General features: G+C 42.5%; 2 protein-coding genes across 2 annotated transcripts in view; both read right to left on the bottom strand.

The window, feature by feature from the left end:
- Positions 1–337: 337 nt before the first annotated feature.
- On the bottom strand, positions 338–3,832 carry LOC137890284 (ADP-ribosylation factor-like protein 6). The gene is made up of 8 exons (XM_068734465.1): positions 3,710–3,832; positions 3,165–3,226; positions 2,584–2,652; positions 2,389–2,483; positions 1,792–1,921; positions 1,192–1,247; positions 1,031–1,043; positions 338–424 (listed from the first exon to the last, which is right to left on the bottom strand). The coding sequence occupies exons 1-8, from the start codon at positions 3,830–3,832 to the stop codon at positions 391–393; spliced, it is 582 nt and encodes a 193-aa protein (XP_068590566.1). The 3' UTR covers positions 338–390.
- Positions 3,833–4,757: 925 nt separating this feature from the next.
- LOC137892440 (ephrin type-A receptor 6-like) overlaps positions 4,758–26,486 on the bottom strand; it is a 137,688-nt gene continuing 115,959 nt past the window's right edge. Inside the window, exons 9-17 of the mRNA XM_068737559.1 lie at positions 21,263–21,333; positions 19,133–19,258; positions 18,406–18,591; positions 13,853–13,914; positions 13,093–13,302; positions 11,125–11,274; positions 8,355–8,548; positions 7,865–8,014; positions 4,758–7,199 (exon numbers count right to left, since the gene is read on the bottom strand). Coding sequence (XP_068593660.1) covers positions 7,085–7,199; positions 7,865–8,014; positions 8,355–8,548; positions 11,125–11,274; positions 13,093–13,302; positions 13,853–13,914; positions 18,406–18,591; positions 19,133–19,258; positions 21,263–21,333 — 1,264 coding nt within the window. The 3' untranslated portion in view covers positions 4,758–7,084. The remainder of the gene's footprint in view (positions 7,200–7,864; positions 8,015–8,354; positions 8,549–11,124; positions 11,275–13,092; positions 13,303–13,852; positions 13,915–18,405; positions 18,592–19,132; positions 19,259–21,262; positions 21,334–26,486) is intronic.

Below are 26,486 nucleotides of genomic sequence, written 5' to 3'. Positions count from 1 at the left end.
AAATGAAACACAGCACAAACTCAGCAACACGCTTTTATTGTCCTCCAGGTATCACAGTATTCAGCACAAAAACAGTTGATCATGGAACGAAATATAAAATGTTTAAATGCTGCTTTATACAGAAACAACATTAAGGATATTTATGTATAGCAGCGCGTAACTTACTATCTGTGGGCGCTTTAAATATTAGAGAGTAGTCTTATCATATATCAATTACAATACTAGATTTAGTTTCATAAAAACATGGCGTCAAAGTGGTAGCATGCACAGGAAGTAGCAGACTATTTGACGCTGTTGTTTAAGGCCTACAGCATCAAGTGTGATGAGCACTCCAGGTGGTGGATCAGATCCGGTCACCACATCCACATCGTGTCAAAGGTCACAGGCATTTCAGTCATTCACACGCTCATTGTTCTGATATGATCTGACAGGAGACAAAACAAAAAAAAACAGATAGTTTTTTTGTGTTGTGCTTTTTTTGTATGGGGCGGATTTGGATGCAAACTGAAAAACATGGAATTGATACGAGAGAGGGAGAGAGACAGAGAGACAGAGGGAGATAGAGAGAGACAGAGACAGACAGAGAGAGGGAGAGAGAGAGAGACAGAGGGAGAGGGAGAGAGACAGAGACAGGGAGAGAGAGAGACAGAGACAGAGAGAGGGAGAGAGAGAGAGACAGAGGGAGAGGGAGAGAGAGAGAGACAGAGACAGGGAGAGAGAGAGAGAGACAGAGGGAGAGGGAGAGAGAGAGAGACAGAGAGAGGGAGAGAGAGGGAGAGAGAGAGACAGAGGGAGAGAGAGAGGGACAGAGACAGGGAGAGAGAGAGAGACAGAGGGAGAGGGAGAGAGAGAGAGACAGAGAGAGGGAGAGAGAGAGAGGGGGGGGGATTTATTTAGTTGATTTTTCTCTTATTTACAGTCACCAACACCTGTTGTTTGGGTAATGCTCATTTGGCCCACCATGACTTAAATCCCATCCAGAGAGATGCTGAGATCTACCACCACAATGACTTTACATGATGATACTTACTGCGCAATTTGTTCTATGGGTATGAAAAGAAAAAAGACACGTCTCAATACAGACAGCGACTTGACACGTTGACATTAAAATCTTAACACAACTTAACACAGCCTTTAATTTCAGGCTGACCAAGTATGACAGTTTCATTGAAGTTAGTGAACAGACTTCACCTTGTAGCCAGTCCAGCCCTTCCTGTAGGCCCTCTCCTTTGATAGCATTGCTGGCACTGAAAAAAAAACCATAAGGAGACGTCGAGAAGTTAATCTCCTTCTGGCACACGTTCGCTTTCTTATGACTTTTCTCGGATCCTGGCTGTTTAAAGCTGTCCTGCTCTTAATCCATCTGCTTTCCATCTGTCTAACGAGTGAACGGGATGGTAAACATGTATATAAACTAACCAGGCAGTTGCCTCCTAACAATGTTTAACCCGAGCCATGGAAAAGGACAAACGAGCAGATACTGGGGACAGGCCCAGGAAGGAGTGAGTAAATATGCACGGCCATTTTATTGTCTCTGTTTAAGACTTTAAGCTGCAACTCTGGAAGCACAACATGTTGTGGATGGGGAAGAGACAGGGCTCGGCTCAGTTCGTATTTAATGCAAGTGCACTTCCCTCAACGCTACGTAACGCTAGCATGACTCCTGGGTTTGTTGTTGGACTGTATGTGTGACCAGAGGACCTTAAGTGAAGAGATAATAAGCTAAAATGTTGGTTTGGACTGACAGTGTGCTGCCTGTTTGGAGGGGAATGAAAGGACAGGATATTTTACCAGATGTGCCAGGGTTTGTCTTTGATGTTCTCTAAAGACAACATCTGGGAGACCTTGACAGAAGACACGGCATCCCGCAGATCCATCTTGTTAGCAAAGAACAATACAGGCAGCTTTTTGCTGCGGATATCTGGATTATGAATCAGACATGAAGGCCAGTGAATTATCGGACAGAAATCACATTTTTTATTTTATTTTTAACAATAAATTAACGAGTACCAGCAGATCATTTAAAGTTTGATAGACACATTCTATCTTTATATACACAAAGTTGTACCACATTAGACCATGTGCCAGGATGGAAGACTGAAACTATTTATTTATTATACTTTATTCATTCAGGTTTTCATTCAACCAAAAGTGACAACCAGTGACAACTCATGTGGTCTTTCACTGGACTGAAAACACACATGGGTTCAACATGCCAGATTCAGACAATGTGGACACTAACAACTGATCCCAGGACACCGTTAGTAGTAATACTAATGGCAATAAACATGCAAATGTTCACTAAAACAAACTAAATATGAACCCTGATCGCATAGTTTACAGAAGGCCTAAGCTATGAGAAATATAGTGTCTGTCAATGATGCTTACCTTCGTGGTTGAGAAGAGTATCTAGTTCCTCTTTGGCAACAACCATTCTCAGTTTGTCACCGCTGTCAATGACAAATATGATGGCATGACTTTCTCTGAGGAGGACAGGAGAAGAAGTCAGAATTGACACGGAGTCTTGGGACGGTAACGACTTTTAATATTTGATGAGTGACAGGCATGTTGTGTGTCTCATACTTGTAGTAATGCTCCCATAGGTTTCTGTATCTGCTCTGTCCAGACATATCAAAGACTGTAAAAGACAGGCTGCAGAGAGAGAGAGAGAGAGAGAGAGAGGGAGAGAGGGAGAGGGAGAGAGAAAGAGAGAGAGAGAGAGAGAATAGAGAGAGAGAGAGAGAGAATAGAGAGAGAATAGAGAGAGAAAGAGAGAGAAAGAGAGAGAGAGAGAGAATAGAGAGAGAGAGAGAGAGAGAGAGAGGGAGAATAGAGAGAGAATAGAGAGAGAGAGAGAGAGAGAGGGAGAGGGAGAGAGAGATAGAATAGAGAGAGAGAGAGAGAGAGAGAGAGAGAGAGAGAGAGGGAGAATAGAGAGAGAATAGAGAGAGAGAGAGAGAGAGAGAGAGAGAGGGAGAGGGAGAGAGACAAAGAGAGAGAGATAGAATAGAGAGAGACAAAGAGAGAGAGAGAGAGAGAGAGAGAGAGAGAGAGAGAGAGAGAGAGAGCTTAGAATGTTACTTAATGGTGTTTTAGCCATTTGTTTATTCCATGTCTGTTAATTAGTCACTAATAAATATGCATAATTGTCTGTAAAATTCTACCTTGAACTCCTGAACTTTTCAATGTTGAAGCCAATTGTTGGGACTATTTCTTGTGCCTGTGTCTGCATTCACCCGCACACACAGACACACACAGACACACACACACACACACACACACACACACACACACACACACACACAGACACACACACACACACACACACACACACACACACACACACACACACACACACACACACACACACACACACGTGCGCACACAAACACACAAAAACAGACAAGTAACGGCAAAAGTATGTCAACAAGGAAATAGTATAAGGAAAGTATGACTGTGGGCTTTACCTGACTAACATGTTTCCAGTCGGGTGACAATGGGCCTAAATGATTCGAATGCTGAAAACAAGCAATCAGTGAATGATTGCAGTTCAATAAAGGAGGATTTTGACAGGCCTTCGTCACAGTATTTATCCTAAATGATCATGGTATAAGATTTTGTTTGCATGCATAACAAGATTGTGCCTCCACATGGTAAGACTGCAGTACACAAACGCCTCCTATAATAAGTCCCAGTTTCACGTACTTACATGAGACGGTTTGAGCTGGTTGATGATGGTGGTTTTGCCGCTGTTGTCCAGTCCCAAACACAAAACGTTGACCTCTTTCTTCCTCAGGCCGAGCCAGCCCGACAGTTTATCCAGCAGCCCCATTAGACCTGATCGACGCTATACCGTTTAAACGTTGAACGCATCACCCCATAGATAGTCTACTGTAAATTAAATACACTGAATTTGAAAGTTGTCATGGAAGCAAACGATGACGGTAAACATAGCCGCGGATAGCGTCTTCCCAGGACTTGCTGTGAACTGTGTCCCGAGCTGAGATGCCGCCTTGGGCATCCCAGCTTGGGACACTGTAATCCTATTAAGGAGAATTAAGCTCTTTGAACCACCCGGTGACCTGGTCATGGAGGATGGGGCTTTCTATCTTATGCATTTGATTTACTGGTCTAACACCTAACCTTGTGTTATCTTAATTGGAGCCGCTATCTGTTGTGTCAGTCGGTTTGCTGTACGCTAATTAGAGCAATCTGTGATAAAGTGTTGGTGTGAACCTACAGTGAATTAGAAATAACAGAGTAAGAGAGGAGGTCGTACATATATCTTTAAATGTGGTCACTATAAACTATATGTATGAGGACATAGTAAAGCATACGTAATCACAATGGGAACATATGTTTTTTGAAGAAGGGATAAGGCAAACTCAACAGAAAAAAATATCATATCCAATCTGAATACAGTATTATTTAACTTTTACATTTTCATAATGATTGCAGGAATTAAATTTGGGCTTCTCACATGTCAGGTCTGGAGCTGGTCAGTGGTTCAACAGCTCCATCTTTTGATTATCAGTTCTGCGTACGACTTCATGGAAGCAACCAGGTTACAGAGGCGGTGCAAGACTGATACATTTGATAATAATTTACAATAAAAGGTGTATAAATAGATGGGGCTTGATTAGTTTTAGCTTTTCATTTCACAACCTGAAAGACATAGGACAGCGTTTCTTCCTGTGAACCAATGCTGTTTTGATTTTGATTTTAAAATGGCAACAAAATGAAATGATCGGTCAACCTCCAGAACTGTTCATCTTTATTTGCAAATAAATATCCGCTGTAACTGCCTCTTACAGTGTGCAAGATCTACAACATCTCTTTGGAAATTATAAAAAAATAAAATACAAGAAGTATAAGTATACTTGTACTTTGTACAAAAGAACGTTCTAACATTGCTCAGCAGTAGAACATGCTAAACAAACAGCATCTGATATTCTCCTTATTCTGTAGAGGGGGGGTGGTGAACGTGAGCGTGTGTGTGTGTGTGTGTGTGCAAATCTGTGTGTGTGTGTGTGTGTGTTTAAATGTGTGCGGGCACCTTTCCTATTCCTGCAGGCCGGGATGCATGACTACGCTGTGACCAAAAGGCACAGATCTCTGGATCCAGTTTGCCTTTTTCGACATTAATCATCGAGCCCCGGTTTGTAAGGAAACCCACGTCTGTAGAAGGGCGGTCGCTCTCTTGAATATGGAATACAACTCAAACTAATGGCTAGGTCCTGTAACGGCACTCTAAAGTGTTTCTGTCTTGCATGGTTAACAGACTGTAAGGCATTCTGTGTGTGTGTGTGTGTGTGTGTGTGTGTTTGTTACTGTTGACGTTAGAATGACACATGATGAGTTATGATGCTGCTGTTTGTGTTCATTCTCTCTCTGCCGTCATAAAAGTCACTTGCTGTCCCCGCGGGACCGCTCCGTCCCGATCACACAAACTTGAAGTCTACTGCCTTTTTGCTCACCGGTTTCCATCCGACCAGGTGGAAAGCTCAACTAACTAATTATATTCTGCAGCGCTGCCTATTCACCACTGACTAAGCGAATGACGAAAAAATGTTGATTTTTTTAATGGCAAACATCTCACAACTTGACATCAACCTACTGCAGATCCAACGGTTTTCGTTTCAGACTACGTCTATGTACACTGGTTCGCCGTACTGCCACAAACGCCACAACCTTTACAACAATGTAAGAACAGACTGGAGTAGAATAACTCTGTAAAATCCACCCAGTAGCTTCTTTGCACCTACAACTAATTATTCTGCGCTGACATCTTGGACCAACTTTGTCCCAGAGGTGCACTGCATTAGTGTGTGTGTGTGTGTGTGTGTGTGTGTGTGTGTGTGTGTGTGTGTGTGTGTGCGTGCAGGCAAAAAGAAACATGAATGTATATGAAAGCATTTTTCGGCTCGTATTGAAGAACCATATAAGTCCATGTTACGTCTCCAGACGATTTGAAAACATCTCCTACCTAAGCTCTGTGAACATTCATATGTTAAGACGGTGGAGATTGTGTACTTTCAGGCAATGTATAACAGTCACAATCCAAAATTAATCAGGCTTATCACACAACTGTGAGCACGCTGGTTGCTAAAAACCGTCGGGAATGGACTTGTATGGTTGTTCATCTGAAGGCAAACGGATCCAGTTTCCGCAAGTTCAGCATGTGACAATAATAAAAACAGGTGGATGGTGCGGCGTGAGCCTCATGTTTACATGTCAACAAGAGTTCTCTCATTGCACAAGTCTTCATTTCTCTCTGAGATACTGAGGTGACTGCATAATACTGTATTGCTGATTTGGATAAAAATCTTAAATAAATAAAAACATCTTGAATAAGATCCAGATTTACTAGGGCTTTCACATACAGGACAGCACATATATAGATATTAGGTTATGATAATAATTATTGATTAATTGTCTATACACTTTTAAACATTCAAGAAATCTCCGTCACTTGCTTCTCACTTCTTTCTTCAAGTATTAGCATACCAGATTCTCTGGAGAGAGGTTAAACTAAAGCGATGCAAATCATACCATCGTGTGATCATAAATCATCAAACTCCAAAACAAAAGATATTGAGGATACTTTTTCCAAATACGTTTTTCGATTGCACACCCAATAGCAGCTAAATGAGCACATAAACTCGGAGCAAGGAAAGAATAACAACAAGAAAAGAAAAAAAAAAAAAAAAAAAAAAAGAGTCAAAAGATTCAGTAGATTATGTTTGCAAATCTACATCTAGATATTGTTGCTCCACACAAAAATTACTGGTGCTGCAACAAGGCATTACATTCCCCTAAGAGAGGGCCTGGGCCAGTCTTTAAAGTCTACCAGGCTGCAATAGTCTGGCAGAGCCAGGTATACTGGGTAATGGGTGTATAGTAGGAAAACGTCTGTTACTACTGGATGTGAGGGAGACGTCTGCTGCGGTAGTCAGTCCGGTCACCTCCTGTATGAGGGGTTTAGACTCAGGCACAGGCTGTAGACTGTCTTGTCCAAAGGTCTAGACTTCACTTCCCTCCGGTCCATCTGTCCGTCCATCCCAGGTTGTGTTACAGGCTGTCCTCATACATGGAAACCCTTCTCCTGTTCGTGCAGCAGCTGAAGGCGGAGGGCCTGTACGCTGCTGGAGATCCGCCTCTGGTGGCCGATCAGCTCCACCCCTATACGCCTCACATCTCTAGGCCGAGAGGGGAAACACAAAGACACAGGCGCACACGGGACGCTTTGAGTCTCACGTGGGACGACTTTTCGTTGACTTCATTCACTGCCGGGTTTTTTTTCAGGGCGGCCCCATGAGTCGTGCAGGCAGTGTTTACACTGTGAGCTTCATTTATTGTCCTCAGTCATACATGGACTGAGTGAGGATTAACAAAAGAATGCTGTCACTGTGCTGAAATGTAGCCTCTTCTTTCATATACCTGTCTACCAGGCGTGCATTATAAAACATCTCTTTTGTTTGTAATAAAATACAAGCTCGTAAAGTGATAAATAAAACAGGATCATTCAAGTAATCAAAGCGGTACACTTGTAATTCAGACTCCACAATCAATCTTCACACTCCCAGTTTGAACCACAAGCATTCTGTCAAAGGTTTAAGACTCAAGCCGAATTTCAGATCAGCCCCGATGACATCACTATGACATCATCGGGGGTTATTTTTAAAAGCTCCCTCATAGAACCACAAAATGCGTTCACAGTTTGAATTGTGCTCCTCGTAAAAAAAGCAAACGGAGCTTCACGACTAAAATCGGTCCCTTTTGAATCCCCACTTCTACTACAACGATAGTCCTATTTGGTTTCAGGCAATTTAATGATAGTTATGTTTTAAGCTCCGCTACTCACTCAATACTCATCCTCGCAACAGAATCCAATGTGTTGTAGCCAGCCGCCATGAAATTGCTCTTGTACTGACTCATCTTAATGGCGTCCAGCCAGTCGCCGATGGAGATGAACATTGGGTAGTCCATATCCTCCCCTGGAGATTCTGGAAGACTGATACAAAAAGAATGATGATGTCAGATCCCGCCAGCATTTCTAAAGCACCTCAGAGGTGGACAACTGACCTCACTGGTTTACAGTTCTCAGGATGACGCACACTTGGTTTTACTTGAAGGCGTAAGGAGTAAGAGCCTGTTATGAACTTTTATGGACTTTTTTCCAGCAGTGTCATCCTATCTTTGCCTCTGGATTTAGAAGAGATGTCTTATCATAGCTTACTTTTTATTGCAACTCAAATAACTCAAATTCAGACGCTTGAAAAAATGCGGTCCCCTGTCACCTCTGCGCAAATGAACTTACAGTGCAGTTACACTTAAAGTCTTCGGTACTGTACCTCTGAATATCCTCTACCAGCGGCAGCAGGCTGCTGGGGTTACGGATCAGTTTATCCAAGAAGGAAACGACATCGGTGAATTTGGGCCGATGACTCCTCTCCTTCTGCCAGCAGTGCAGCATCAGTTGGTGCAGGGCCACAGGGCAGCCCATTGGCGCAGGCAGCCGGTAGCCCTCTTCAATCGAGAGAATCACCTGGAGAGACAGTGGAATGTGATGAGGGATGAAGTCTAAATGAAAGAAGGCTGCTGTATTAGGATTTAATTAACTTGAAAATTGATCTGTTCGTTTGGAAAGTTTCAGACTTGAAATTGTGATTTGTGTTTGATCTTGCAGACTGTAGCAGACCAGACAAAGACAATGAACCTACTGCACTATATGTGGCATTGTTCTGCACTGTATAGATGTGTCTAAGGATACGGGGTTTCATTTACAAAGCTACGAAGTCAACCTACTCAAATTATCAGAAAACTCTTCTTTCGATACAAGCTTTACACAAAGCATCAGGATATTGTAAATGGTGAACTTAAATTAAAATGTCTAATGTATGCCTCTACCTCACATTTATCTACTGAGGAGATTCTATTTGCGTGGGCCATTTCTTCCCCTTTCACACAGTGGTTTCACATTGGCTGTGTTCAGATTTAACAGTGTAGTGTAACAAAGAGTCGACATCCAGGCTGTGTGAGGCTGTACAAATGAGACATAAATAATAATGCTAACATATGAATCACCGAAGCCAGTAGGATTCATCCTCTGGGGGCCATGAGTGTTTGTAAAATAGTTTTTATAGCAATCTATCTGATAGTTTAGTGTCGACCAAAGTGGTGGACCAACTGACATTTGCTAACCTTAGAACCATGATGCTAGCAAGGCTAATAACATAAGAACGACAAGGACATTTTGGGAATACTTAAGCCTGCAATCACTTTGTTTGGCCACATGGGGGCAGCAGAAACAAATTGTGAACACAACACTGACATAGCAAACAATTGCTTTTTTACACATCCGGCAGTTACGGAGTAACTTTAGCATTTCATTTGAAGTCATATTTGTGGCCGTGTGATGAATGTGGGTCTAATATTCACTTTTTTTTTTAGCTCTGCTTTGATCTCCTCCAACTCCTGAGGGATGTATTTGGCTCTTTAGCTGCTGAATGCTCCACTATGATCACCATCTAGTCACTGACTCTGTCCGTCTGCTGTTTGGTGCTGAGCAGCGTCTTTTCAGCGCTAGAGACAGCTCACCTAATTCTCAGTTTGTTCAGCATTACGGTACATACTGTCATTCAATACATTGTTTTTAGATTCCTTGATCCTTCAGGTCAAAACAGCAAGCGTCTTCGTATTTAATGTTTTGTGTAAGCGTCTATTATTTCCCATGACCTCCTCCTCCACGGATGTTTGATTTCCAAACAAATAAGTTTGAACTTGGACTTCTATCCTTGTGCCCACGCCTAATCTTTACTTACAATCTCTTCCAACATGTATCGCATACAAGAGTAAATCCCTTCTTTATCCGATCTGATAGCGTGTGTTACGGCTGCCTCCATAGATCTCCGTGTCATATCTGTGAGTCTACGAGAAAGTAGAGATCCACGTATCCTTGTAGGGAGCAGTGGTAAGTGGCTGACCAGGAAGAGATAGTGTTTGGCTGGTTTTTGCGGCTTGGCTGGCCTTTTGCTTTGGAAAGCACTTCTAAGCAATTCCCAAACAGCAAAAATCCTCCCCAAACCCTGGGACCTTGGTGAACGTGTGTGTGTGTGTGCACGGATGTGTACGAGTCTGTGTGTAAAGGGTTGAAGGGATTACGGCGGAGCTTTCACACTCGGCGGAGAGAGGGACGGATCTGCTTCCGCCGTGGCCCCTCCAATCCCTGACCACAGCCCAGGGATCAGCGGGTTGCTCAGCCACACTGAATCCACAGCTTTAAACTCCCCCTCTGCCGGCCCGAAGTCCTCTGAACCTCTGACCTTCAATGCTCTTTTCCTTTCCCTCTCACTCATCTTTTTCATCCTTTTGGTGAATCTCACCAGCATATCTGTTCCTCCCCTCCTCTCTCTCTCTCTCAGAGGTAGGCTTTTCATGTTGGGAAACAGTCAGGGAGCAGGTTAAAGGGCGGCCATTTTAACAGACATAACGGAAAATAAACTCAGAATTTACTCAGCGGAGCAGGGCTTGAATTGAGGAGTCAATATTGAGGTATAGCGCTAGAGGTTAGGGAGCCAGGCTTGTGAGGAGAATATTTGTGGAAACAACATGAACTCAAGAGAAATTCACTTAAAGGAATAGTTCACTGAAAAGGTAAAACACCAGCGTGTTGAAAATACACTCTGCGAGTTAGCAGCTATGTTTGGCTCAATTGTAGCTCAATTCTCTTGGTGCACTTTTGGTGACAAAAACTATTGTGTTTCATACCAATAAAGCTAATTTCAGTGATGAAGTCAATAAACAAGTCACCAAACCGATGCCTACTGTCCTCTTCTCTTCCACTGCAGTAGCTCCGACACAACGTCTTAGTGCCAGGGTCCGCTTCTGTCAAATCTCACTCAAAGTGTATTAAATATGCAGCACACTGTATTCAAGACTTACCTTTTTCAGATTAAGTCAATGAGACTTGAGAGATTTTTGTTATTGAGGAGGGAGATAATGAGGTATTCATGCAATTGTTACTTTATCGTTCTATTTGGAACACTACACTAACATTTTCCAGTTTCCCCCCATGTGACACAAACACACGTAAACGACCGCTGTTACGACTGCGGTACTCACATCCTGATTGGACATTTCCCAGTATGGCCGCTCCCCATATGACATCACTTCCCACATGACGATGCCGTAACTCCAGGCGTCGCTGGCCGAGGAGAACTTCCTGTATGAGATGGCCTCAGGAGCAGTCCATCGGATGGGGATCTTACCGCCCTGTTCACACGCAGATAAAGTCATGGAAAACATGTATATTATGTACAGCATCCGGTAAATCATTCAAAAGTACATCTCGCTAGCCTCAACCCTGCAAACATCACTTACCAGCAGAGCTGTGACCGAAGAGATTATCTGTTAAAGCATGCAGAATCATTTTAAAACACTTAGAATATTTCATAAATTCTGCTGTCCTCCTATTCTGAATCCTGAAACATCAATAGTTCTGTTCATCAATGCCAGAATCCACCTCATCTCACCTCACCTCACCTGTCTCCTCTCCTTTCCTCCACATTCCCTCCTCTCTTCTCACCTCACCTCACCCTCCGCTTCCCTTCTGTGGATTTCCACCACAGTGTTGTGGAGCAGAAGGCTAAACTTGGAACCATAAACACAGCGTTTCCCTCCCACAATAACCTCAACACAGACCAGGAAATGGAGGTCACTCGGGGCTCAGACAGATTTACAGAGCAGCGTCGTTTCAGTTTTTGAGGTTTAGCTTTTCGCTATCTCAGGCAACTCCGTCTTTCGCCGGCCTCAGGGGAGAAGGCAGAAAAGTGAGAGTGAAGAGCATCAGACTATCAGTTTGCTGATGTCTCAGGCTTACATACATGCAGTTGCATCAGTCTGTAAACTCAATTTTTAATTAGGACATTTAAATGTCTCAATTCCAAATAACTTTCTACACTAACAAAACTTACATTTGGAGGAAAAGGTGGAACTTTAAAATACCAGGGATAAGGTGCAACAACAGCAGCTGAGATTCAGCCACAGAACAGCTGGTAGGGAGTGTCTAGTAAACTCTCAGTACGTCTCTGTAATTTAATTTGCTGTTTGTTCGGTCTCCACTCCTGTGACTTTCATAGTTCAAGATTTGCAACCCCTCTTTTAATGAGGTTCAAAACAACAGGTACAGACCAGGAGAATCAGCCAGCTGGCAGTGACTGTGACTGAACTGAGGAAACCTTCAATCCTTGTTATTACCGTTGTGTAAATCAAGTAGTTATGTTGCCTAAACATAACACAGAACTTTTTTTTGTTGTGTTTTGTTTCAATTTCGTAGTCATTTTAAGCCAAACTATGATGTTATTTTGGACTAGAATTAACAAAGCTGTTTAATGATCTAAACTTAACAAAGTAGTTTTGATATTTTTCAATTTCCAGCGTTGGCCACTTGTTTCAAACTGTTTCAAACCGTTTAAAGAGGGCAGTTCAGTTGTATGGAAATGTAATTTCGAAGGAGACAGGGTTGCTTTTTCAAGTGACTGAATTTCCAACAGTACAGCGCGTGTGAGCGTTCACTCTCAGCGCTGTTTGCTGCTGTGGCTATTTGTACTCGTGTCTGTGTCTGTATATTTGCAGAGCTAAAACATGCAAAACTTGCTGCTGAGAAAAGCAGGACGACGGTTATCTTCCGTAGACTACAGATAATATTCTCATCGTAGGCTTTTGAATGCAAATAGCAAACACATTTTCCCAAATATTGTATTTTGGGTTCAGCAACATGCCTTGAACTGCATCCTTCTCAGGGTAAAAAAAAAAATCAAAGCTATGCAACAAAAATAAAATGTCTCCATCCGTGCAGGTGGATGGCTTCCCATTTAGGCAAGGTATTAAGAACTAATGATATTATTATGTCCACCACATCTGACTCAAAATGTCACTCAAGTTACACCAAATTATTGAATCAATTTAATCTGAGTTTGGAGCCTGTACTGTAGGGTGTATTCCTTGGAACGGGGTTACCTCAGCTTTGTTAAAACCTGTAATAAATCAGCATCAGCTGCTTGGTTTTAGAGGGTCGTGTCGGCTGCGTACCGTCGTGGTGTAAGCGGCCTCCGGGTCGTCCTCCAGGACTCGGGACAGGCCGAAGTCGGACACTTTGCACACCAGGTTGCTGTTGACCAGGATGTTTCGAGCGGCCAGGTCTCGGTGAACGTAGCCCATGTCTGACAGATACTTCATGCCCGAGGCGATGCCGCGCAGCATGCCAACCAGCTGGATGACAGTGAAGTGACCGTCATGTTGCTGACAGGGAGAGCAGAATACAGAGAACAATGAGTAGCCATTGCTAAAAATATTGAGACAGCGCAGACGACGAGAGAGAAAGGGAGCGTACACCGACACAAACCTAACGATACGTATGGAGCAACGGAATATTCTATGTAGAAATACTTCAGCGATTTTGTAAAGGACAACAAAATGGTTCCTTCAGAATTATGCTGGCACTTTATTGGCAGGACAATATGTTCCCATTCCAGCTTCTCGAGAGACAAAAAAAAAAAAGAGATAGAATGAAACAGTTTTTCTTCAAAAATATTCCACTATGCTCGGTCCACAGCTGTGAGCAATATCCTGAACCTAAGAAGGGTAATCTTGCTATCCCGCCGGCAACGAAGACACACAAGGTAGTTTTGCTTTAGCAGACGGAGACAAAGGCCTTTAGAAGATATGTAACTCAGGCTTCGTCTTTGTTTCAAGCTATATTCATATCAGCTTTTTGTCACGTGTAGTTTCCCCACAGAGAACACCTCCTGAGGCTGAAAGCAGACATGAACACGGGAGTCTCAACACTCACCCTCAGAAACGAGTCCAGCGATCCGTTTTCCATGTACTCCACCACAATCATCACAGGCCTGCCTGCAGACACACGAACACAACACACTGCTTATTTCTACAGTGGAGGGAGAAAGACAAGATAAACGAGTGAGTGGCTCTTTGTCTGTGTTTGTTAATATCAAGATGAATATTCTTTGATCAAAGATGCTTTTAGGCTGTGCTACAAATCTATTTCACTTCACCATTAAAAATGCAAATGAACTGTAATTATATCCATCATATCAGCTGTTCATGGTGTTGAATAAATCTGATGTGATTTTCAACAAAGTGACACATCGTTGGCGCCTGATATTCGACACACACACACACACACACACACACACACACACACACACACACACACACACACACACACACACACACACACACACAATTTTCAAATGTCTTTGCATCTATTATCATCTATTATGTACGCATCTAAACTTGTGCATACAGATATCACATGGACAACATGGAGACTGGTCAGCGCGGCACATTATTGAATGCAGGTCGTCAAACCGTTAGTCAAGGGACACTGGTCCCAAATGAAGCACAAGATAATGTGCGTCGGTGACACATTGGGCTCTGGTAAACACCGTCTGACAAAATCACACCGTGTGTGTGTGTGTGTGTGTGTGTGTGTGTGTGTGTAACTGCCAGTCTGAGACAAAGAGAGGGTTGGGGAAACGCACACAGGCCATCAGCGGATGATTGATGTGTTGAGTCAAGACGCTCAATTCATAAAACTCCTCCGACCCTTTGAACGGGATCTGTTCAGCATTCAGTCCATGCATGACATGAAACACTAGTTTAGAAAACAGGTGCGAGCACAGCCTTTCTTTCCCAATGTTATTGTTTCCCCACAGAGTATCCCTACGGTGTTACAGATTGACTGGTTTACAGCTGGGAGGCAGTTGTCCAGGCCATGTGTGCCGCTGGTGAGCTGTAAAGCATTCTGAGCTGCTCTAAAGAGAAATAAAAGTGTTACTGTAGTGAAGTAACAGCTTGATACCACACTCCAGATTCAACTCAGCTTTTGAAAAATCACACGGCGGAAGGTATCAGCTCAAATCTACGTCTGCCGAATGCAAAGATTTGTAAAAGGGTTACTTTAGTGCATGTGAATGGCTTTGTAGGATACAGGGTACTTCCTGTTTCATGAAAAGCACAAAGCGCACTTACAGCAGTGTCACTTTAAAGACACAAAGGATATCACACAGCTTGTGACATGTTACAACCGGTCTAAATGACATCTGTCACCACCGCTTCACCCCCTCAAATCCATGTCTGATAATTGCTGTGACAGACAGGCAATAACAACCCCATTGTTAGAGGTGCTAGAGAGTGGCCAAAAAAAATGTTACTGTGCTACTTCCAATCATCAGCTCCTCACAATCTTATACCAGCTTCAAATATGGTATGTATTCCACACGTTCTCATCCGGAATAACCAGGTCTGTTTGAACATTAAGATTGATTTGATGTGAATCGCTGCATTCAAGATTTATGATGTTACAAAATGCATTTAAGCAAAATTCGGAAAGTTCTCATTTTTTTTTTATAGGTGAAACTGACTTTTTCCCTAACAATTAGGAAGAATGGGACGCACCCAAACTTTGATGCGCACATGTCGTATGGATCGGCATTATAACCCATTAGGAGGGGTCACAAGCCAGCACGACAGTTCATTTACCCGCAGGGCTATTGACGTATTAATCAACAGCGAGATCGACCAGTCTGTTCATGTACAACCCTCACTTTAATTCGCTGGGACTGATGGGGTTAGACGACTCAACATCTCATTGGAGAGACAGTAGACAGCAGGTGAGACCGTTCTGCCTGCACACGAAAACAGACCACATACCTCACAAAGTCAGATTTGTGCTTCAATAATACAGTATGTCTTGATTTAAAAAGAGGGAGGCTTTGAGAATATGAGCGCTGGTGGTTTGGCAAAAACAACCCAGTCGTCAGGAGAAATGTTGGCATCGTACGTTTCTGCAAACCACAGATATATTCAGGGTGGACGTTTCTGCAGCAAAAATACACGTTTCAGGAATGTGGTTGGTTAGATCAAGGCAACAACACTACTTGGTCAGGGTAGAAGAAGCATCGTGGTTTGTGCTTGAATTGAAACGTAACAACGTTGCTTTGCGTGTCTCAAAAACACTTATTCCAACGGGAAGCATCTGGGACTGTCCAACTCCAGCATAACTATAAAAGAAGATGGCGAAAGCCATGATCTCCTACTGCACATTCCACTGACGTTTAAACAAATGTTGAAAATGGACATGCTTTGTGTTGTGCATCTTCATAAATGTTGGTTCTCATTCAACGTTTGTATTGCAATTTCAAATTTATAGTTCTAATCTCTTGCAGGTAAGGAACAAAACTGATGAAAAGGTTTTTTTTGTGGCTTACAACTTATTATATTATCTTATAATATTGACTGTGTTACATTCATTTTTAAACAGCTTGAATTTGTTTTACATTCAAAAAGGATCAAAGCTGAATCAAGCATCACCATCAACAAGGGACTGCTGATCCTAACCCCTCACTGCTGTCACCAGAGAGAAGAAGGCATGGCGGGTATGTGGATGGATGAATGAGAAGACTTACTTCAGACCAAATAGACACATGATGTTGTAAAATTGTATCATCACACCCTGTAAAATTTGCAGATACTTTCCCCCCCAAACACCAACTCAGGAGGGACAGGAAGGATATGATTTGATCAAGCTTGGCTCTTTTTCTGAGCTAATTAGCAAGGCCCGGAAACAATATAGACTTATGCAGCGCGGCGCCTGAACAAAAACAAACGCACCTGTTTGCCAGAGTCAAATGTGTCACCTGTTATTTCGGAGCAGGTATGGCAGTCAGTCACAGCACAATACACTCCATAATTAGTCTCTGAAGAACGACAACAGATGTAGGGAGTGAAAGATGGAGAAAGTGAGTGAGAGACAAAGAGAGAGGCAGGCAGACAGAAAAAGGGATACAAATAACGTGTCTCTATGTATATGAGACCCCCACTGCCGAGCACAAATGGCTTTTGATTGCATGATTTGGTGTATTGTCTTGTGCGCGCTGTTATATTAAATCTCAAGTCACATTTAAGTGTAATTGGAACAAACTCAGAGGAAGCTTGACATAATGATCACAACTGAAGGTCCAGGGCTTTATTCATTTGTATGTCAAAGTTAAAAGTCATACTACTTAAGAAGTGTTGTACATGGGTGAAACTGAGAGTGGACTTTATTTTACTTTAAACCCTCTCAGGGGAAAACGTAAGAGAGAAATTAAGAGTTTGTGATGTTGTTATAAAAATGCATAAAAAAATGAAATAATAATACGAAGAGCAGTAAGGCCAGATACAACATTTGACTGTGATTTGATATCTACTGCTGTTCAGAAATAAAAAAAACCTTCGAAAGTCTATTCTGTGCAGCCTGTCGGTGCTGTTGACCTCTGACCTCCGATGTGATGAAAAATCCTTTTCAGTCCACAGTGCCTCAAAATGGTTTTTATTCTTTTATCATCAGATGTCTAACCAGAGAAATCGTCTCAGTGTTGTGTGGGAGTTTTTTTTTTTTTTCCACTTCACAGCTTCGGTGATGATCAACTATAAAAACTACAGTTAAATCTATCCATGCAAAACATCAGTAATCAGCAGCTCTGATGCTGTAATGGCAGCATCGGCCTTTCAAGACCCTTATCGGCTGAATCCTTGTCAGTAGGGGGAGAGCTGAGATGTGTCCTCTATCTACATTCAGGGGGGGGGGGGGACATTTATATTCACAGCAATGTCTCAGTTTATACAACCCCTGTAAAAACAACCATATGTTGCGCAGGGTGAGCCCCGTAAAAAAAGAGCTCGTTAACAACACACACTTTTTGTAGGTAAAGCCTATTCCTGCACACAAATCGGGGGGGTTAGAACTAACGTGAACATGCATGTAAACACACAATACAAACGCACACACGCACAAGCGCTACGAGTACATGTAGAAGATAATGCGTGCTCCACACGAGGCGTAAAACAGGAAACAAAGCTGTGCGAATAAACAACGGCTCACTTATCTTGTAAATACCAAGAAAATCACATTGTTGACTTGTTATTATATACCCAAAAAAAACCCCCCTTAAAAAAATGTTTTACTGCAATTTACCATTCGGACAACCAAAGCCATGAATTTGTCCATCAGACTGTGGTGAACACTGTGATGGATAAAGAGACGGCAATTTCAAATGCTCTTGTTACATTTTTATTTGGCTTTTAAAGCGAAGCGCTTATTGCGAGAGCAGCATCTGGGTCGCCCGCAGACAACACAACCGGAGGGAGTTATTTTTATGGAAAGTGCAAATATTTAAATTAATTGTTCCTGACTTTGTCTCCGTGAGGTACTGGAAATCTACATGAAAATTAAACAACAGAGTCTGACCCATACGAGAGGTCAGATTTGCTTTCAGGACATTAGCAGTTACTGCGCATTAGTGCCAAATGTATCTGAACTCAGTAAAAATGACATCTTACTTTTGGTGACCACGCCCTCTAGCCTGATGATGTTGGGGTGGTCAAACTGGCCCATGATTGACGCCTCGCGCAGGAAGTCCCGCCTCTGACGCTCTACATATCCGCCCTTCAGTGTCTTTATTGCCACGGCGATCTCCTTCTTCCCCGGCGTTCTCAGGCGGCCGCTGCACACCTCGCCAAACTCACCTGAAGCACACGCGCACACACACACACACACACACACACACACACACACACACACACACACACACACACACACACACACATTTTATCACCGTCACATATCAAAGGCAGCACGGTCTGCCACCTGAGGGCACTGTTGCAGTTCCCATCTAAACTCCAGCATGATTGCCTCTTCTCTGATTACTTTAACTTCATGAAATTCTCTCTTTCACCTTCTAAAAAAAGCCTTGAGTCTATCGTTATATTTTCTTTTGTTCTTTAAACCCGTTAAGCTGTAATATTCCTACAGTCGGCGCAGAGAAAATTACACTGAGACACTGGGAAATGGAAAAGAAGGCATCCTCTTCAGTGTGTACAAAGGAGTAGAAGGGGTTCATGATAATTATATGTGTGGAATGAAAATAGATCCTCTCCTTTGGCATATTTAAAGCTATTGTTATTCTAACCAACATGAAACGATCCTCTATCATCCACATGGCGAACGGTAAAGACACTAGTGTATAACTGTGTGTGTGTGTGTGTGTGTGTGTGTGTGTGTGTATACCTGCTCCGATCACCCTCTCGATGCGGATCCTGGAGGGGTCGATCTCCTTGGTGAACTCGTGGACAGCCTGCGTCGGGTCTTCATATGTATCAGGGTCCACGTAGGTCTTTATTCCCGGGAAAGGGACTGTGGGGACATAGAGAAAGATACAATGAGTTAGAGTGTGTGTGTGTGTGTGTTCTTAATACCACGACCAGGCTGGAAGGTAACATTTGCTAAAACTTAGATGACTACTTTTTAAAACTCACATTGATTTGAATTCAAATTAAAGAATGTATGAAATTTTTTTTCTACAGCCAATAACAGCAGCAGTACTGCTACTGCGTTTACCGCCATTATTACTATTTCTACTACAACAGCTGCTGCTGTGGCTACAAGTACACTCAACAGTCAACACGGGCATGCAGGTACTCCTGCAGTAACCAGGAGACATGTGGAAAGATTTAAAAAATATATATATATATATCTACTACTACTACTACTATATATATATATATATATATATATATATATATATTATTATGCACAGGACACAACTGCTACCAACATGAATAAGTTGTTGGAACACCGTAGCATCCTATCGACTAAAACTAGTCAGCAACAGCACATTACAGGACATTACATACTGTATATATAAATACCACATGCACATGTCTACCAAAACAACACACACACACACACACACACACACACACACACACACACACACACACACACACACACACACACACAGCTGTCTTTTGCTGAGAATCAGCAGGGTAGCACGCTGAGCCAGTTTTTTTTTTAACCGGGGCGAGGTTTCAGCCCCTGCTTTAAGCAAGCGTCCACCCTGTTGAAGTGTCCTTGAGCAAGTCAGTAGACTCTTTAACAGGCTGCTGCTGTTCTGCCTCCTGACCCCGACCTCAGTGGAAGGGAGGAGGGGGAGGGGCTGGCGAGACAAAAGCTGTGTTTCTCCTTCGGGATCGATAAAGTGTCACAAACCCCCCCCCCCCCCCCCCCCCGGCAAAACCCCAAACATCCATGTTTTCCTCTCAAAGTTTCTGCTCATCACCACACTGAGGGCTGAGACAAGACACAGACACACTCACGTATACGCTGTGTGTTTTAGTCTTGGTTATCGGAGCACTATGTGGCAGCTTTGGTAGCCACCATCACAAAACAAATCATATATATATATTTCTTCTGCCTTTCTAGCCTCAATCTAAGAGTCCTGTTAGAACGGCCTCATTTGTCTTTGTCCTCTCCTGTCGTCCTCTACCTTTCAACCTGGTTGCCCTTCCTATTCTTGTTTCTCTCTCCTCTCCGTTTCTCCTCGAGCAATCTTCCCATGTCTCGCTCTTTGTCTTCAAACATCTTTCTTTCTTTTTTTTTTCACTTTACAGCTCTCATTACAATTTTGTTTTTTCATGTCGGAAATGAAGAGTTGGGTATTAAAAGACAAAAGGAGAGGCAAAAGAGACGGAAAGCTACAAGGGGAGCAGAAGCAGACAGCTCAGGGATGCAGCTAAGTAACCAGATTATTCAAAAAGAAGAAGAAGAAGAAGAAGAAGAAGAAGAAGAATGCTCGTGTAGAAGATCAAATGTTGAGTGCTTGAGAGGAAGGAGATGAGACAGATAGATGAAGGAGCATGGTGGTTGAAATCATTTTGCTCCGTTGACTATTGTATTAATGTCACATTTCCTACTCTTTTTCTTGGTAGTTTTGAAACAACAGCAAGTCAATATTTGTGCATTCTGTACAAGGTTTGTGTTGGCGGCAGACGTTCCAGTGCAGAATTCAAATATGCGTAGGCAAAGAATCACATGGGAAATGATCCATACAGCGCTACAATTTGCATGTTGAATGCATAGAGAAGAGCACGTGGCTAGCCTGCTGCACGTTCTTCTCTGTTCATTTGCAAAGAGGCAACAATAAAACTCTTTCTCACTGGCAAAAGTCATTTTCAACACTGACATCATGCAATATGCCAAACAAACTTGACAGTTAAATATAACATGTAGACCTTGCAAACTTCCTCCTACCATCATTACCATAAACATGAAAATCAATTATCGACGCTATTTTTGCTATGTGAAATTTGTGAAAAATTAAAAAAACTGTCACTGTGAGAGAGATGTAAATTGATTTACCATGTCCATTCTGATAATCGGTCCTCCTTTTCTCCTCTGAAGACATCTTGGCCTTAAAGTACCACTGACACCTGGAAAACACATTGATGGACAGAGTTAAAGTCACAATCTCCAAAATCGCTTTCGTTCTCTTTGGCGGTCCCTGTGGTGATAAGCGGTAATGGCAAGTGGGTTTTGGATCTCACTCCCCAGAGATCCACACAGTGGAGGTAGATTTGAGGATTTGCACTTGTTCTTGAAGTTTCATCGACTGTTGCTCTTTTCTTTGTTCGTTCGGCCATAATAACCATTTAGTCGCAACGCTAGCAGAGGCCAGACACGTGAGATTCTGAGTTGAAGTGAATTTAGAAAAAGAAACCTTGTTACTATACTCTAGATCACTTGAGTAACAGTAAATGAGCAGTAGTCTTTCTTTTTATTCTTTAACGCACAATGTTCTGCAGAAAGAGACTCACGTCAACTCTTGAGTTATTAAGACAACAACTTAACACACTTGCTGGCCCAAATTTCAGCATCTTGTGCAAACGGCCTAACATGGCAATAATACAGGTCATGAAGTTTGTGCTCGACCGATATAGATTTTTCAATGGTAAATGCTGATATTTAGAGAGAAGGGCGGCTGACGGCCGGTATATAATGCAGGTATTACAGTATGTTGAGCGCTCCTTCCTTGTTTCTTTTAAAAACAAATTGATTTGAGTTGGTCAAAATGCTCCCAGGTGGAACGATTTCACAAGAATCCTGAAGACATTTTATTATTGCTAGCCCAATGAAAAAAATGTTGCGATAGAAGATACAGGATTACAAGGAGTGATTTTAAAATAATCCGGATTATATCTGAGTTCACTGCTGTTTCTTATTGCACTTTGTAAATCACGTCTGTCACATATTCTATGGATATAGGCGTTGAAACTGTGGTGAAAAGTGAAATGTGGTATGATGTCACTACCTTTATGTGTGATTTAGCAGCTCTTTAACACGTTTGCACGACAGAGAGACATAATTCGTATTGTTGTAGTGACACCTTCAGATGTACTGGAACTGCTGAATGTGACAACAAATACAGAGTTCATATGGGAGGTTGCTATGAGGTGTAACAAGGAATAGCACAACAAAACGTGTGAGGAAGAGGAAGAGAGAGATCAAACCATTCAGACGTAAACCAGAGAGAAAAGACAGAGGTAGCCTAAAATCTCAGAGGCTAATTAATCTACAATCCATTAAATCTTCATTGGAACAGATTCATATAATCAGTTCGTGAAAGCTTCTGAAACCTTTCAGGTAAAAACTCAACAGGATCAAACAGCAGCGACACAAAGCTACAGAGTACGTGACCTAGAATGACACAGAATAAAACAATATTGGAAGGTTGTTTCATTATTGGAGCTCATCGTTTGAAGAAAGTTGTTGGCAGACGGTGAGCGTCTGGCCTTGGAAGAGATGGTCTACAGATTAAGTTAATGTAATGCAAATGGAAGTGGCGTGCAGAAATATACACATAAACACACAGATTCAGAAATTGTTGAGAAAATAAAATAAACGGAACTTAAAGGAACGGAAACTCTTTCACAGAGAGAATTTTAATACATCTGCTGATTCAAAAACTCTGTCATCCTCCTGTGTGTGTGTGTGTGTGTGTGTGTGTGTGTGTGTGTGTGTGTGTGTGTGTGTATGTGTGTGCGCGTGTGTTTATCTGGGCACTGAGACAACGAGAGACAGTCAACGACTGATAAAAAGCTGCTGCCAAGTAAAGACTGAAAAGCTGTGAGATTAGATGACAGCATCTGCAAAAGACCAGAGAGGAATTTATTTATCCAAATAGATGCTTGGATGTTGAAATAAGAAGAGAAGAAGACATAAAGAAGAGCGCTCATGGCAAAGTACAGCGCGCAGACAGGAGTTTGACTCACAGCTCACAACACATTAACGCAAAATATTCAAAAAGGGAACGCCAACTGCAAAGTGTTGAATACATAAATAATAACGAGCGAAAATAATAACGAGGGAAACCTGAAACCAAGGAGAAGTTTGATGTCATGTGTCTCGTTCTAATGTCGTGATTTGAGGTCTGAACCATAAGGAAGTCACATGACACGTTGTCCAGCGATGATCCTCATAACTACTTTCATTCTAGTGACAGATTCTCTACAGACTGATGCTATGTTTGAGATTTAGATATTTATTGTCATCTTCAAAGTGTCAGACTATGTGTACAATGTGCCTGAACTTCAGTTTTCCTACACACTAATGTATGTGTCCCCCCCCCCCCCCCCCCCTGTGATCTGTTGCCCTAATTGCTATAAACATACCATTGACACTATCATCAACTTATGAAGTTATGTGGAACCTGCTAGCATGTCACGTTTGTGTTCACATTCACTCTCCTTTCAGCTCTGTTTTGGTCTCCACCAACTTTAAAAAAATATACATTTTCTCTTTGTGACTCTTTTGTATCCAAATGAATAGTGCCGATTTCCGATTTTCCTAAAGGATGCATCTCCTCTGTTTGTAATATGATGCGAGGGCTGCTGCCTCGGTCACTGTTCTGATCGACAAAAACAACGGTAGAGAGAAAGGCGCTGCCTAATAAAGTGGCAAAATGATTCGATAATGCACGGTGAGATTGAATTAAGCGGGAGTCAAAGTGGCCACGGTGTACAAGTGGAGAAAGTGCGTGTAAGCGCTTGCTTGCATGAACGTGTGTGGGTTGATGTGATCATATGTGAGCCTCCTCCTCTTTGAAGACTTAACATAATCCGGGTTGCCACATTAGAGCAGGTGTCAGGGGGCTACGAGCCGCGGGTTGCCAGATTGGGCTTCGGCTAAGTGAAGTCTGTGGGATCCCGGACACTGATAGACAGAGCAGATAGCATGGCGGCCAACGCCGGCTGGGAGGACAAGAAGGGGATTTGGAAAGCTACTGTTGACCTCTGGTGATGGGGTCAAGCTGTTCATTAAAGAAATGGTGGCATGTGCCTTTATCAGTCTTTTCCAGTCCTATCCTCTGATCCCCTTTATCCGCCTCTCCCTCTGTCTCACTGGCTTTCATGTCGAAAAAGAGGCCGCACATCCAGACACAGACACACACAATGACAGTTATCACACACAAAGACCTTGGCTTCTGTCACCGCTCTCTGGGCTGCCGAGCATTGTTGCATTACATATTCACAAGCACTCTACACACCCGCGCATGCACATGCACCTCAGTAAAACAACCTTGCCAAGAGCCCTAATCAAAGCATCAGTGTAATTCAAACCACTCCTCTCTGGCCCCGACATCCCTCACAGTCACCTCACCGCGGAGCACAACGCTCCGCTGCTACAGAGGGCACAGAAAGGAAGGATGAAAGATAATATGAAGAAAACCAGTAGCATAGACTGACAGGCAGCTCAAGGATAAAGAGCACACATGCAGTAAAACTCTTCAGCTAGGTGTGCAGTCGTGACAGCTTTGCTCTGGGAGAAATTTAACAAGAGCAGATGCAAACATAGATGGAAATCAAGGACGCTTTTAGGGCACCCAGGTGTGAAAACTCCTCGTACAGCGGGTCCTCTTATTTCCTCACTTGTGTTGTTGTAGGACCATGCATCGATGAGAGCTGTGTGACTGAAAGCTTTCTCTGGCAGCTCAGATGTATTTGGATTTTTTTTTTTTTTTTTTTTTTTAAATTGAAAGAGAGTGAAAGTCCCTCCTACTCAGGGCAGAAGGATCACAGATATGACGGATTGTGATATAGTCAGAAAAACACTCCACCTGCTGCGGCGACAGCTTTTAGCTAGATTGAAGTAAAAAAAGGCCCTTCAGGTGCTGGAATGCAAAAAGTCTAAAGGGCTTGTTTTAGCTATTGCACCTGGTGTGTGTGTGTGTGTGTGTGTGTGTGTGTGTGTGTGTGTGTGTGTGTGTGAGCTTTTCATACATACACCAGTAAAAAAAGACACTCCTACACACACAGGCTGGGATCACATCATACAAATAAGAAGAACATTGTAAATCCCTATCACATCTCTACTGCTTTCAGCTTTTTCTAAGGCGATGACCTTAAAAATCTTTTGGCATTCACATCATGCCGACGCTAAAAGGACTTCCCTGTGAGGTAGAGCACCTTGTCTGAGGAAAACATTGATCTCATATCTGTGAAGTTCACTGCTCACCCGTGGAAATTCTCTGGCAACCAGCACAGTTCAACGCTTAAACGAATATGCAAGCGTTTACCGCTGCAGTTCCTCTATCGGGAGCCGGATCCTGGCTCCAGAGTGACCGAGGGACAAATGTAGGAAAAGTTTTGCAGTGTTCACAAAATGTATTTCTTATGCAGTCAGCACTTGGGAAGGAATCGTTCTTGTTCACACAAAAGTGTGTGGTGCGACAAGATGGAACAGTTTGCTCCAAGGCCAGAACTGTCAAAGACGGTTTGCTGTTGGTCAATTGTGCAAATTTGTGTGTCGCCAGTTGAACAAGTGAAACATTTTGAGGATTTATCTGCCCACGCAAGAAAAACTTTAAAATCTTTAGTGTGACCAGGCCTCCAGGAAATAACAGCGAATGCTATTTTCAATAACTTTAGGTGGATAATCTCACAGTCCTACATTTTTTCGGCGATAGAACATCATCACATAGGAGCAAAGATGGCGCTGGCTGTCGTACGGTATCGTATTATGTTAAAGTTTATTGTAGTTGCAAATACCTGAACTTTAATGTCAACCTACTTTGCTACCAACTGGTTTTTTTTGGGAAACAATCCTTCTCTGGTGATACGTCTTGGCGCTGAACTTCTGAAGCTAGCACTAACTTAGGAAGGGAAGATAAAAAAAAAGAACTATCGTCGAAGAACCGACGATAGTAATCGATGTGGAAACTGATAGTTTAAGAAGAAAGAGAAACACAAATATGACTTATTACTTTTCTTGCAAATCCTCCGAAAAGTGGCAAATATGATTCTTGAACTATCTGATCTAAAACAAGAAGATGCAACGACTAAAAGTAGGTGTACTGGCTTAGAGGAAAGTTCTTGAGATCAAACAAAAAAAGTCAATGAAACTGACTGATACAGCAGCGGATTGGACCTGAGGCGGCATGGCATAACAGACAAAATGGCTGAGAACATTAATTCAAATGTGAAAGAGATTTGCAGAGCTGCGTTTCCTGAGGCAGAGAAAAATGATGTTGTTTTTGCCATTGATGTTGTTCATGGAGTTTTCTCTTATTTTTCTTTTACTTTTTGAT

Source organism: Cebidichthys violaceus, unplaced genomic scaffold (genome assembly GCF_023349555.1).
Source record: "Cebidichthys violaceus isolate CVI_PGR_0920_01 unplaced genomic scaffold, fCebVio1.0.p SCAF_11, whole genome shotgun sequence".
Taxonomy (NCBI): domain Eukaryota; kingdom Metazoa; phylum Chordata; class Actinopteri; order Perciformes; family Stichaeidae; genus Cebidichthys; species Cebidichthys violaceus.
The sequence above is the reverse complement of the archived record's forward strand: the minus strand, read 5'-3'. Positions and strand labels throughout refer to the sequence as shown.

What these genes read in the sequence shown, in the direction of transcription:
- LOC137890284 (XM_068734465.1), bottom strand. Translation starts at nt 3,832, where the DNA reads ATGGGGCTGCTGGATAAACTGTCGGGCTGGCTCGGCCTGAGGAAGAAA. An exon ending in GAAAAGTTCAGGAGTTCAAG is followed by an intron (nt 2,653 to 3,164) that starts GTAGAATTTTAC and finishes CTCTCTCTGCAG; the next exon opens with CCTGTCTTTTACAGTCTTTG. An exon ending in GACAAACCCTGGCACATCTG is followed by an intron (nt 1,248 to 1,791) that starts GTAAAATATCCT and finishes TTTTTTTTTCAG; the next exon opens with TGCCAGCAATGCTATCAAAG.